Source organism: Pteropus medius, unplaced genomic scaffold (assembly GCF_902729225.1).
Source record: "Pteropus medius unplaced genomic scaffold, Ma_sr-lr_union100, whole genome shotgun sequence".
In the NCBI taxonomy this organism is placed as follows: domain Eukaryota; kingdom Metazoa; phylum Chordata; class Mammalia; order Chiroptera; family Pteropodidae; genus Pteropus; species Pteropus medius.
The window spans coordinates 4,424,496-4,438,637 of record NW_024349799.1 but is presented as its reverse complement, the minus strand read 5'-3'; the positions used below and the strand labels follow the sequence as shown (position 1 = coordinate 4,438,637).

Sequence of the window (14,142 nt, the reverse complement as noted above, 5' to 3'; positions counted from 1 at the left end):
CATTTGTACTCTAGAATGTTGTGATAAGCACTATAATTATATATAACTATATATATGTAGTTATAATTTTATATATATATATACCTTTTCTCCACAACTAGATTCTCTCTCTCTCTCTCTCTCTCTCTCTCTCTCTCTCTCTCCCTTTTCTCCACAACTAGATTATGAGTTATTCTGGCAGGCCTGGCTTGCCTGGCTTGCTGCCCAGGGCTCAGTCAATCTTTGATGAGGAGGAGACATATAGATACTGCATCTGGAAAGGAAGATCTAAAGCCCAGAGATGTGCAGAGCATAGTACGGAAGTCCCGGGATGTGTTGGCTGCCATTGCTAGAGGTGGCAGGCAGCCTTGCTTGCTGCCCCCAGGGGGCTGGCTGACTCTGCAGCTCCCAGAGGTCTCTGGGCTGTCTTTCTAAGGCCCAGTCTTCCATTCCAGAGAGCCTGCTTGCCGCTCTGCTTTCCAGATTCAAGTCCCCGAAGAAGTGCTGCTTCTTCACCTCCCTCCCACTTTCTTTGGTGCAGGTGGACTGAAGGGAAGCGTGGATAGCCCCAGAATGGGTTGCTATCTAGCCTCCAATCTTGCTTTTTGATTCCTAGAACTCTGGACACAGACACCCACTGCCTGAAAGTCCTGTTTGTTTCTCCTGTTGGCCAATTCTCTCTCTTTGATCACTTTTACAACTTTGTAATTATGGGCTGTAATGGGCTGGGATGTTTGAACGTCAGGGTAATTACTTTCCACTGTTCCTACCCCAATCCTTCAAAGAGAGGGGTGGGGAGGTAAAATCTCCAGAAGAGGAAGTCTGCACCCTCCCCTCATGTTCTTCCAGGCCGGGCTAGGTACAGGGTTCATTATGGGGATGAGAAGCACAAGCCCCTGGCAGCACAGAGGATCAAGGAGTCTCAATTCTGTGACTGCTGGGGTGACCTCCACACCCCTTGGCCAAGTCCTGGACTATGAGGGTAGCATTAGGAATCCCTCTCCTTTTCCCCTGGGGCTGCTCCCATACCCTGGCTTGGAGGGCTCTGAAGATTGGAGAGCTGCTTTTTGCCAGGGGTTGCCTAGGTGGGGTGGGCTTCCTGGGAGTAAGTGGGCAGGAGGTGGATGAAAGCTGTGACCTCTCAACTTCTTCAGTAACTCCATTCTGGAGGCCTGTGAATTTCCAGTCAATGAGCCTGGCAAGCCTGGGCCCGGGCTGGGCCTGGGTGCTGGTAGAGGGCCCAGCCCAGCTCCTCAGGGACAGAAGGAGAGAAGAGGAAGTTACCCTCCTGACCAAAACAGGGCCCCACTTGAGTGTCTCCACCACTGTTTCCCAGCTCCCCTGTCTGCAGCCTGCCTGTTCTGAGGGGGCCCCTGGCCCTTCTGCTGCCTGGGGAGTGGGGAGCAGGGAGCGGGAGCCGCTCCCCTGGCCTGCCCGGCAGGAGATCTGCCCCAACAGGCTCTCCCCGGGAAGGGAAGCAGAGATCAAAGCACCGAGAGGGTGAGTAAGCCCCAGCACTGGCTCCTCTTCCTGCCACCACTACTTGCAGAAGGATTAACTCCTTCAGTGCCTGGAAGAGGGCCCCAGAGGCTCCGCAGACCCCTCTGAGCATGAGGGTCCAGCCTGATGCCATTACAAGATGAGCTTTCAGTCGGGAAGAAGGCTGGAGGTGGCTGTGCTGGGCAGGGAGACCTGACACTAAGGCTGGGAGCAGTGTCTGTCTGTTGGTCCTTTGCCCTTGTGCCTCCATCTCACCTTTGTCCCTTATCTCCTTTCTCTAACCCCTCACCCAGAGCCCCTAGAGTCCTACTTTTAGTTCTCTTTCTGCCTCTGCTCTGACTGGTTGTCTAGATTCTGCTTCCCCAAGCCTTCTCCTGGAGCCTTGGTGAGCATGCATGTGCACGTGTGCACAGCTGTGTCCTCGTGGGAACAGCCTCTCAGGTCCCTCCCCACCTAAGTCTTTAGTGCCACCCTCAGGGAAGGGACAAAGGGATAAAGCACTGGATAGGGACTCCATTAAGTCCTTGAATTGGAGCCAGAGAGAGTTAGCAAACTAGAGTGCGGCAAGGAGAGAGAGCTCAGGAGATGGGCTGAGCCTGGGGCCATGGAGACCTTGGTTGGGAGCAGTGTCCCAGGCTCTTGGAACTTTGCCTGAGCTGGGGGGATGCCCTGCAGGCTTCTCTGGTCAGGCACGGCTGGGCCCTGGAAGGCCCAGCTCTATTCTGAAGGAGCTCTCCACCTCTCTGCAATTCCTCTCCCCTTCTCAGTACTGGGGACTGGTCATCCCCCACTCCCTGGGAGTGCTGGTCACTCCCTACTCTGTTTTCATATTTCTTAGTGAAGGCAGACTGATGGGACCCTGAAGGCAGGGTCTTATTCGTTCTTAGCCCTAAGCCCAGTTCACCACCTTGCTCAGGGTTTGTTCCACTACGAAAGGAAGGATTGACTATTGTCCTTGAAGGCAGTGAGACCTGGGTGAGCTCAGGACAGGGCAGGGGATCCTAGTCCTACTGACTCCTTACATGTGGTATGTATGTATGTGCAGAGGTGCAGTATGCACAGGATCCTAGGAAGGAGTGGGTGTGTGAGGAGGTGAGGCCGGGGCTCAGCTGGGCTGTGTCTTTCTCTGAACCCAGCGGGACCTCTGCCATGTGTCTCTGCAGGCTCGAATGGCAGGTGAGCGAGGAGCCAGCGCCGTCCTCTTTGACATCACTGAGGACCGAGCTGCTGCTGAGCAGGTACCCAAGGATATTGGGATGTTTGAGGAGAGGGCTGCGTGGAGGAAAACAAAGGTACCAGGGGAAGAAGTCAGAACACAGCAGCCCTTGTGGGCATTTTCCCTCCCGCAGCTGCAGCAGCCCCTGGGGCTGACTTGGCCAGTGGTGCTGATCTGGGGTAACGATGCCGAGAAGCTGATGGAGTTTGTGTACAAGAACAGAAAGGCCCATGTGAGGATCGAGCTGAAGGAGCCCCCAACCTGGGTAAGCACGCCGGATCTCTAGACCCCAGCACCTCAGCCCCAGTTTGTCTCATGGCAACTCCTACCAAAAGCCCTTAGACTCCTGGAGTCGAAGAGACCTAGAAACCCTCTAGGCCAACTTCATCCACTAGCTGTGTGTCTCTGGGCAGGTTTCTTCCCTTCTCTGGGCCTCATCTACAGAATAAACAGATTGGGCCAGCTGAGTTTTAAAGTTGTTTTCAGCTCTGTAGTTTCATGGCACAGACTAGCCGAGCCAGAATGAAACCCTGGCCACTGAGCCCCGGGCTCTTAGTGGCTGGTGTTTCTCTGCTGGCTGAAAACCTCACCCAGCTGCTACCTGGGTAGCTCCATCCTCTCAGAGGGTCCCTTTCCCCTTTTCCCCAGGCACACAGGTCTTTAGATAGTACCTGTCACAGCTGACATCTGGAGGACCCTCTCTTATGAGTGCCTGTGGGGAGAGAGGAGCCATCTAACCTCACCTGCGGGTTCTTCCCTCTGCTCGAAGACTCAAGGGGACCTTGAGTGTCTCCTGGGCTCCTATGTGCCTCTCAAATTGGCCCAGATCTTTCTAGAAGTATGACCCTTTCCCTCTCTGCTCGCCCCCCTGCCCCCCCTCCCCAGCCAGATTACGATGTGTGGATCCTCCTGACAGTGGTGGGCACCATCTTTGTGGTCATCTTGGCTTCAGTGCTGCGCATCCGGTGCCGCCCCCGCCACAGCAGGCCGGTGAGCAGGGTGGACTCCCTGGTGGAGGTGGGCATGTGTCTGCGTGTAGAAGGGTGGGGAGCAGGAAGGGAAAGTGTGGAAGGAAAGTGCCTTCATACCCGTACAACAGTTTATATCTAAATACATTGGCATCTGACTTTGTCGATTTCCAGCAGCCTCTCTCCGTAGGTGTGCTCATTCATTCATTCATTCATTCATTCATTCAATTATTCATTCAGCAAATACAGTGCGCTCTCCCTCATATGCCAGGTATTCTTTCTCTTGAGAGCTTTCATTTTAGTAGGAAGAGACAGATAACGAACAAAATAAATAAGTAAAAAATATATATAGTATTTTAGATGGTGATAAGTGCTAGAGAGAAAAGTAAAATGCAAAAGGGGACAGGGTTCCCTTTTTAAAGTGAGGCCAGGAATCCTCACTGAGAAGATGACACGACAGGAAAGACCCTGCCTGCGTGAGGGGGTGACCTTTGCAGATATCTGGGGAGAAAGTGATCAAGTGGAGAAAACCATAGTGTGATGGCCTTGAGGCAGAAGCCTGCCAGGATGTCTGAGGAGCAGTGAGAAGACCATGTGATTGGAAGGGAGTGAGTGAGGGCAGAGCAGGAGGTGAGGACAGAGTCTGTGAGGGCCCAGTTGTTTTGAAGTGTTTAGGCCATTGTCGGGACTTTGTTTTTTACTCTGGGTGAAATGAGAGCCATTGGAGGGTTTTGAACAGAACGAATGCCATCATCAAGTTTTAAAATGATCCCTCTTGTTGCCTCGAGGAAACTAGATCACAGGGAGGCAAAGCTGGAAATAGAGAAAGCAACTAAGAGGCTATTACGTGAGTCCAGGTGACCGTAATGGTAGCTTGGGTTAGGGAGGTAGCAGTGAAAGGGGTGAGAATTAGTTAGATTCTCAGTATATTGTGAAGGTAAAACCAACAGGTTTACTAATGGGTTCATCATGGAAAATGAGAGGAGTCAAGAATGGCACCAAGATTTGTGACCTGAGAAATTAAAAGAATGGAATTGCCATTCACTGGGACGGGGAGGGCTGGGGACGACAGGTATGTGGTTAGGGGTGATTAGGGAGTTCAGTTTGTGGCACATTAAGTTTGACGTGCCAATTAGATATCTAATCTGAGATGTCAAGCAGGCAGGTGGATAAAAAGTGTCTCTCATGGGTCATTGAGGGAAGGAGAGCTTGATGAGTAGGAGAGGGTGAGAAGGCTTGGCCTGCTTGGCAGAACCATATATGAGCTCGAAAGGGACAAACTCCTAAGAGTAGTCAATTGGCCATGTGCTCTATCTGGGTGACTGAGAACCAAGTACGAGCTGGGGTCCAGGGGTAAGGAGAAAGGAGCCCTTGTCCCATTCTGAGCCCCACCCCTCTTCCCAGGATCCCCTTCAGCAGCGAACAGCCTGGGCCATCAGCCAGCTGGCCACCAGGAGGTACCGGGCCAGCTGCAAGAGGACCCGGGCTGAGTGGCGAGACTCAGGTAGCAGCTGCAGCTCAGCCCCTGTGTGTGCCATCTGCCTGGAGGAGTTCTCTGAGGGCCAGGTAAGGCATGGCTCGTGGTTGACCTCTGTGGCTAGGCTGGGGAGGGAAGCTCAAGCTTCGAGGAAGAGACACGTAAGGCTGGTATGGGTGCTCTGGCTGCATCTGTGTCCTATGTATCCTGCATGGGGCAGAGGTAGGTGACAGCCCTGACGTTTGGTTATTTTTCTGGTCTTCCAGGGAAAGAGAACAATTGTTTGTTGAGTGTGTACCATGTGCCAGGCTCTGCAGTGGGTACTTTAGATGCATTATCTCCTTTTAGCCTCATGACCACGTGGCGTGAGGGTAGATTAGTTCTTTGTTCTTAGTGTAAAGCAGAAAACTGTCTGTTAAGAAACTTGCCCAAGGTCATATGCAGCTACGTGGCAAAATCCAGGTTTACTTTATACCAAAGCCCATGCCTTTTCTATTCTATTAGGAAGTCTTTTGCAAGTAGATGATAGCAAGGAGAGGCCAGAGGAGTGTCTTGGTTCCCGGACAATCCTGTAGCTGCAGATAACTTTGGTTCAGACCTCCTTGTTTTCTCCAGGAGTTACGGGTCATTTCCTGCCTCCATGAGTTCCACCGCGCCTGTGTGGACCCCTGGCTGCATCAGCATCGGACTTGTCCCCTCTGCATGTTCAACATCGTAGGTAGGAGGTGGGCCAAGGACTCTCCTGCGTGCAGGCAGATGGGTCCAGAACATGACTTCCCTCTGGGAAAGGGTTTTGCCTTGAAGCTGGGGAGAAATCAGCACTGCCTCAACAGTGTTTTAAGTTGTGCACTGTTCAGGGGTGCCTCATCTGAGGGAGAGGGCCATTCACACTGTAAACATCTTTATTATTTAAAAAAATATTTGCTTTTATAACAACTTTGTTGATTGTAAATCTGGATGATTTATATTTTCTGACAATAAAATATCCTATTCTAACAAAACCAAGATATTATGACAATTTTCTAAAAGATATAAAGTATCTTGAGGAAAGAGAGCTTTTTTCTAATTCACCCAAAGGAGCAGTGTTGGCTTGCAGTGGCCTTGGGTGAAAGAACCCCAAATGACTGATGGGAGAAGGAAATGTTGCAATGCACAGTGGAACTCCCAGGGGACAACCTGACTGGAGGGAGCAAGGGCATCCCAGGGCACAGTCAGGTTAGGAATGTCCTTGGGCCCCCAAACTCTGACTGAGCTCACAGGCTATGCAGGCTCAAATAGGTACGCTATCGCCACACCTTTCTGAATGCACCTTCCGTGGGTTTGTACCAACACCTGTGCTCTTGGTTCTTTCTTCCAGAGGGAGATTCATTTTCTCAGTCCCTGGGATCCTCTCGATCTTACCAGGAACCAGGCCAGAGACTCCACCTTATTCGCCAGCATCCCGGCCATGCCCACTACCACCTCCCTGCTGCCTATCTGCTGGGCCCTTCCCGGACTGCAGTGGTTCGGCCCCCACAACCTGGTCCCTTCGTACCATCCCAGGAGCCAGGCATGGGCCCTCGGCACCACCGCCTCCCCAGAGCTACACATCCCTGGGCTCCAGGCGAGCAGCAGCGCCTGGCAGTGGCTCAGCACCCCTTGACACAGGGTTGGGGGCTGAGCCGCCTCCAATGCACCTCGCAGCACGCTGCCGCTTGCCCGGCACCCCCACGCCGGGCCAGGCCTCATGACACCAGTGGGTCTGGAGAAAGCTACTGCACGGAACGCAGTGGCTACCTGGCAGATGGGCCAGCCAGTGACTCTAGTTCGGGGCCCTGTCATGGCTCTTCAAGTGACTCAGTGGTCAACTGCACAGACGTCAGCCTACAGGGCATCCATGGCAGCAGCTCCACCTTCCGCAGCTCTCTGAGCAGTGACTTTGACCCCCTGGTATACTGCAGTCCTGAAGGGGATCCCCAGGTGGTGAAGACTCAGCCCAGCATGACTTCTCGGCCTCGTTCTTTGGACTCAGTGGTACCCAAAGGGGAAACCCAGGTTTCCAGCCACGTCCACTACCACCGCCACCGGCACCACCACTACAAAAAGCGCTTCCAGTGGCATGGCAGGAAGCCTGGCCCAGAAACTGGGGTCCTCCTGTCCAGACCTGCCATTCCTCAGATACAACCCGAGCCAGATCTGCCTGCTCCTGATCAGCAAGCTGCCAGATCCAACACATCAACCCCTTCAGGGCAGCTCTCCTACCCACAACGACCCAGGGCCCTCACGGAGCCAGCCCCAGGCCCAACTGATGCTTTCAGCCCCAGTCTCAGTCACAGCGGCCTATTCCACTTGAAAAAATACAGCCTCCCTGTCCGACACCCACAGAGGAAACGGCGGGGGTGTCCCTCAGAGCCCACCCCAGCCTCTCGGCCCCAGGACTTGACTGCACACCCAGTTTGCCAGACTTTTCCACATTATGGCCCCAGCCTGGCATACCCTTGGTCCCCAGAGGTCCACCCATTGATCTTCGGACCTCTGGGCCTGGACAGGAGGCTGCTCCCAGAAACTTCAGGCCCCTGTTACTCAAGTTCACAGCCAGCGTGGTTGTGTCTGACTCCACGCCAGCCCCTGGGACCACACCCACCTGGGGACAGGCCTTCTGAATGGAGTTCTGGCACCCCAGAAGGCAGGCCATGCCCTTACCCACACTGCCAGGTGCTGCCAGCCCAGCCTGGTGAGTTTTCAGGGGAAGTGGTGGGGAGAGGAGACTAGAGCTGGATATTGCAGAATGAATGAAGTCAGACAACAAAGGGTTGATGGAAGCTGAGACGTGTATATCAAGGACGACATTCAAAATACTGAACAACTGGTACAGCATAGGATGCTGGCTACAGTGCTCTGCCTCTGGCAGGTGTTACTCCTTTGGTTGCCAGATCACAGGAAGTTCTCAGAGAAGTCCTAGTGTGGCTGAGACATCGAAAGTCCTTGGTTTGGTTTGGGGCAGCAGCTCAAATAGAAGTTTTTATATTTTAATACTTGGTACAGGCATACCAAAACATACAGCTCAATATTAGCTTTAAATACAAAGACGGCCAAGAAGTGTTCCTTGTCCTTGAGGAGAGCATGGAGGAGAAATAATTACTGATATCCATAATACTAGGCCATATGAGAAAAACTATGTGAATGATGCAAAAGGAAAAAAAAAAAAGAGATAATGCGTGGTTCCCAGCAGCCCCCTGGGTCCTTAAGTTTCCTCCTCTCTCCTGGGGTAAAAGATTAGCTAGGGCTTCCCTGTTAATAAGACCGACCTAATTTTCTTGGGGGCTCAGTGCATCCCTATTACTGTATTATATAGCTGACTGTGATTATGTAAATCCTCAACTTTAACTTGGTATTTATTTGCTCAAATCCTCCTCTTCCAGAACCTTCCACCTCCTGCTCTTTCCCATCTTCTCCCATTGTGTGGATGACACATTTCTTTGCCTACAGACATCACTAGGAAGATCCTTCCATCCCAAAAGGGGAGCCAGAGGTCCTAAAATATAAGACCTCAGGGAACTCTATAGGCAGGATCTGAAAGCTGCTGTCATCCATCCATCCATCCATCCATTCATTCATTTTTTCTTTCTTTTTCCTTTCTGTATTATGTGCTTGCTATTTGCTAGGTTCTGGGCTAGGTACTGAGGACATGGAAGTTGTCAACCAGGAGATCCAAGTCTGGAGAAGACAGGCATGCAAACAGTTACAGTAGAGAAAATAATCACTGTCACAGAGCCATGAAATGCAGACTTTGGCCATGCGTTTGATGATTCCATTGGGTCCCTGTCATGTGTGTACTGTACTCTCAGTACTGCCGGTGATAGACTACCACCCCTCGCCCCCAAACTCAGAACTAGTTTCAGTGCCGCCTTTTTCCCCACTTCCCAAATCCGGTCAATGCCAGGTTTTGTTAACTATCTCTGCTAGCTTTATCATATTCTCTTCTGGTACTTATGACCCCTGCTTATGTCCTAGGTGCAACCTAAGGGTCGGGGCAGGAGCCTCCTAGATCTTCCTTTCCCTCTTACAGGGCCATGAAGTCTGGGCACTGGCCATCCAGTGTTATGTAGTGGAGAATTGTGCAGCACAGTTACCCCACCCACCTACCCTCCATACTGCTGCCAAGGTCAACTGTCCAGAAAAAGTCAAATGTTCCGTTTTGTCCACAGTAAAGAAAAATCCAAGCTGGTTTGGCCTTAAGGCTCTAGCACCATGTAGCTCTCATCTTCCTTCCCAACCTAATTTTCCACTCTTCTCCTTCCTTTCCCTTGCCCCATGTTTTAGCCAAACTAGGTCAACACCTCTTGCAGTTGCTGCGGCCCAGAATATTCTTCTGCCTTCTTATTCCCATAAATCCAATTCTTACCTATTCCTGCAAGACCAGGTCACTTATCTGCACTTTCAGGAAGCCCTTCCTGATTGCTCCACTTGGACGTGATCTCTCCCCTTCCCCTATTCATCTCTTATGACCCCAGTCCTATCTCACTGGCATAATTGCCATTTGCATGCATACTTTCTCTCCTACAATGTTGTAAAGTCCCTGCTTATTCTTTTTGGCCTTCTGTTTGGCACTTGTGGCAGGCCAGATTCATGAGTATTTAATAAATATTTATTGGGAGAATGAATGAATAGTAAGTATTGGTAACACACTCTTTATTATATATGTTTCTCTTTGTCTGGATTTGTTTTCTTCTTCCTGTGCCCTTCTCAGCTTTCAATCTAATCACTCCTTCTGGACACATTCCCTGCTCCTCCCTCTCTGTGGTTCCTTCCCAGCCATACTCTCCTGCAGGTGGTATAATCAAGGGGCTGGCCTGACCCTCAGTGACCTCTCTCCTCCCTTCTCTCTAAATGCAGGGTCAGAGGAGGAGGTTGAGGAGCTATGTGAACAGGCCGTGTGAAACGTTCAGGCCTACCTCCAACCAAGAGTGTGCTCCAGATGACTTGGGGCGCTACCTGGCGCAGAGTCCTGCTCCTGAGAGAAGAAAGAACCTCCTGGAACCACTAGAAGAAGAATGGTGATAGTGGGTGGTAGGAGGTGTTGTTTCCTGCTCCCAGCTCCGGACCTTGTCTGCAGAACACATCTGCAGCACAGCAAGCCTCTGTCCAGCAGGGAACCAGCTACTGTGTGGGCTGGCTCCCTTGAAGGCTGTTTTTGAGAACAGGAAGCTTGTATGGGTAGATAGGTGTTTATAAAGGTGCTGCTCCTTCCCCCAGCCACAGCAGGTCTCCCTGATCCCAAGCCTCATGTGGGTCCAGCCAGTGGGTCCAGCTGAATGTATGACCCCTTCTCACCTCCTTCGTTGGATGAATCCTGCACACCAGCTTTAGTTCCCTGGCTCTTACCATTTTCCTTCTTTGCAAAAGGACCAGGAGCATAGTGAGCCCTGAGCCTTAAAAAAAAAAAAAAAAAAAAAGGTGGGGGCTCTGCAACTTCTCCAGGCAGTAGCTGCCCTGGTATATAACAGAGTATGTTTTCCCCTTCTTGTCCTTAATTTTCAGATACACTGTATTAAGTTAGAGGGGAGGCTCTGGGAAGCCAGAGTGTGGAGTTCTCTCCCCGAGGTGATACAACTTGAAGAACCTGGGATGGAGCCTCTGAGCTCCAAACTCCCTTGTCACTCTAGCAGCCCCTGTTTCCCTGGGAGTCGGGGGGTGGAGATAGTGGGAGAGAAAAACTCTTCCTTGGAGATCTGCTATCTCAAAGTCCCGCAGTGAGCAGAAAGAAGAGGATTTCTGCTGGAGTTCATCTAGGAAGAGGGAGGATGGATTGAAAGTGGAAGAGGCTTAGAATTACAGCTGGATAAGGACAACAAGGAATTTTTCTCCAGAAGTTTTCTCTCAGAGCAGGCATGGGGAACAGGGGAGAACAAAGGAAAAGCAAAGTGGGACCCTTGGGTTTAGATGGCCCAGAGGCCTAGCTTCCAGTATAAGCCATACAGGCCAGGGACACACAGGCAGGTGTGCATATGAGAGTGGAGTTGAGAGTAGAAAGTCTGGTCTGAGCAGCTAGTACCAAGTGGGCAAGGGCTGAGGGGCCTCCTTAGGGTGACATTCACCCCAGGACAGCATGACCATTGCTGGCCTCTCAGGCATTATCCCATTTGGAATGTGAATGTGGGAGCAAAGTAGGCATAGGATCCCACCTGGGACTCTTCTTCCCTCAGAGTCAGTGGGGAACTAGCACTTAGGCACCTACATGGGTATTTATATCTGAACCAGACAGAAAGACGCTTGAATCAGGCACTATGTTGAGAAATGTATTTATTTGCTAATATATTTATCCATAAATGCTGTCTGGTCTCGTAGTTTTGTTCTCTCATGACTGTCACTCGGGATAACAACTTCGTCTTCTACATCAACAGAAATGAATTCTGATTCAGAGGCTAGCCCCTAATTTATGAAAGGATAGGGTAGAGTGGTAAGCCCCTAAAAGCATAGTTAAGTGAGATTTGGGAAGGAGAAAGCATGACTGGATTCTCGCTGTGGTTCAGTCATTATCTGTATTATTATTGTACTGATTACTTCACACTTTAATTTATGGTGCTTCAGTAACTCTTTTTGTGACCTCGGGCTCATACTGTGCCTCACTTTTCCTCCCATAAGATGGGTCTACTTCAGAGTTGTTGCAGAGCGCCCCTGAGATAAGAGTGAAATCATGTTCCAAAGTGGCAAGTATTCAGTGATAGACAACATCCTAACCTCAAGTCACACAGCCCAGCTGAACACACACAAGAAGCAGGCCTACCTTGAAAAAGCTGTTTCAGTTAGGGGGTCTGGTTGAGAGGACAGAACAGCAGGGCCTGAAACTATTTATATCCCAACGCTCCAATCAGATAAACACAAATGACTGTGCTCTGCCTACACATGGGACAATTGTGGATCAAGAGAGCTGGTGCTGTGTTGGTGTGAAGATTTCTACAGGGCCTGGAGAAGCCTTTGCTTTCCTCATAAAAGTATATTCCCCTTCTGCTGCTCCGGGAAAGGTTTGGTAGGGGTGATGGTGGTCTGGTGCCGTTTTGAACCACAGAGAAAGGCATTTAGCTTCATACAGGGTAAAATGAAAAAAATAATAAAGGACACTCAATCCCCTACAGATGTTCCGAAGTAAAGAAAATGTCTAAATGCTAAAAGATACATAAAGCATAAATTATCAGCTGGAACGAGGAAACGTATGTAAAGAGTTTTAAAAAATAATTAAATATGCATTTTTTCCGCCCTGCTGTCTGCTCTCAGGCCAGCATTCCTGTGGACAGCAAATGGACACCCTATAATGCTCTCGCAGTTAGGAAGGAGAGGCTGTGACTGGGTTTCTTTCCGTCTCCGCAGAGATAATCGAGAGGGAGACAGTGGACTCTCTAAGGCCCTGCACTTTTAAAAATAGGAAGACAAAAAAGAATGTCGGCTGTCATCCCGAATCCTCCTAAGGGGACCGGCAGCCGGCCTGGTGCCAGCGGCCTAGATCAAATGGCCCGCGGCGTGGCGTGCTCCCGCGCAGGCGCCAGCCGCGCCGCACCGCCCCTCCCCCCACGAGGCCCGCCCACAATTCCCAACGGCCGTCCGGGCCTCGCCCACGCGCCAGCCCAGGTGGCGGGGGCGCGCGCCCGCCCAGGTGACTCCCGGCCAGCCCCGCCTTCAGGCGGGAGAAACCATCTCAAGGCGAGGGGAGAGACGGAGACCGCGGCCTCCCACACCGGAAGCGGAAGTCTGGGGCATCGGAAGTGGTGGGCATTCTGGGTAATTTGCTGTTTATACTCTGTGGGTGAGGTACCCGTGGTGAAGTTCGCTCCTCTTCTGTTGGAGACTATGGCTCTGGAGACGGTGCCGAAAGACCTGCGGCACCTGCGGGCTTGTTTGCTGTGTTCGCTGGTCAAGGTATGCATCGGGATCCTGGTTGTAGGAGCGATGGGGACCCAACCTGGGGGAAGGAAGGTGGAACGGGATGCGGGAAGCTGCAGGACGCCATTGTTTACGTCGGTAGGAACAGAGCTTGCAGTGTTGGGCGCGGGCGGTCTTACGTGCCTTTGAATGCTAAGCACTTAGCCCAAGTATGACCCTTAACAGACGTTCAGCGAAATTCTGTTAGAGCCGAAGAACACTGGGAGTCAGAGAAGGGTGGGAATCTGCAGCTGAGAGAGTAGTTGGAGAGGGTGCCTGACTCTGGGAAAGGAATAGATAAAACGCAGTTGTGAACAAGAGAGGAAGGAGTGTAAGGATGAGGCTGTGGGAGTGGTGAGTGGCGAACCTGATGAGACTGGATGAGACAGTCAATGTAGGGAGCCTTCTACTGGACCAGGTAGAGGTATGGAGAAAGCTGCTTTTTTTTTTTGGTCTTGTTCATGTTCACTTCTGTCCTTTCAAAAAAATTTCTCTCGCAGACTATAGACCAGTTTGAATATGACGGTTGTGACAATTGTGATGCATACCTTCAAATGAAGGGTAACCGAGAGATGGTATATGACTGCACCAGCTCTTCCTTTGATGGGTAAGCCCTTTTAGATTTCCTCATTCACTTCTGCATTACCCTCACCCAACCCTACTCCACCAAGTAAATGTGGAGCAGGCTTTCTAGACCATAATCCTGTCCAGTTCAGTGGCCATTAGCCACTTGTGGCATTGAGCACTTGAAATGTGGCTAATCCAAAGTGAGATATGCTTTAAGTAAAATATACATTGAATTCCAAAGACAGCACAAGAAGAAATAATGTAAAATAACTTAATATTTTTTGTATTAGATCTCAAAATGATGATATTTTGGATATATTAGGTAAAATTAAACATGGTTATGAGAAAAGTTAAAATAAGTTGTGTAGCTTTCATTATATTTCTGCTGGACAGTTCTTCACTAGACCGTCAGCTCATTGATGATGGTAGGGACTTGTACACCAGGACCTGACACGGGGTCTGGAAGGAGGTTACGGATGTTTAGTAAATGTTTCTTGAATGCAAGAGGATCCTTTTTGAAAATGAAAAAAAAGGAAAGC

General features: G+C 50.7%; 1 protein-coding gene across 4 annotated transcripts in view; it reads left to right on the top strand.

Moving 5' to 3' along the window:
- The window catches only part of RNF43 (ring finger protein 43), a 61,965-nt gene extending 48,358 nt beyond the window's left edge, over positions 1-13,607 (top strand). For 3 of the 4 annotated variants that reach the window (XM_039885746.1, XM_039885745.1, XM_039885747.1), the window contains 8 exons: positions 2,643-2,717; positions 2,829-2,960; positions 3,581-3,685; positions 5,068-5,229; positions 5,756-5,858; positions 6,498-7,853; positions 10,016-13,033; positions 13,537-13,607. In XM_039885746.1, the coding sequence (XP_039741680.1) occupies positions 2,643-2,717; positions 2,829-2,960; positions 3,581-3,685; positions 5,068-5,229; positions 5,756-5,858; positions 6,498-7,853; positions 10,016-10,059 (1,977 nt within the window). In that variant the 3' untranslated portion in view covers positions 10,060-13,033; positions 13,537-13,607. Of the gene's footprint in view, positions 1-186; positions 1,480-2,642; positions 2,718-2,828; positions 2,961-3,580; positions 3,686-5,067; positions 5,230-5,755; positions 5,859-6,497; positions 7,854-10,015; positions 13,034-13,536 lie in introns of those variants that run through there. The other variant, XM_039885748.1, reaches the window with a different exon arrangement.
- The last annotated feature ends 535 nt before the right edge of the window (positions 13,608-14,142 follow it).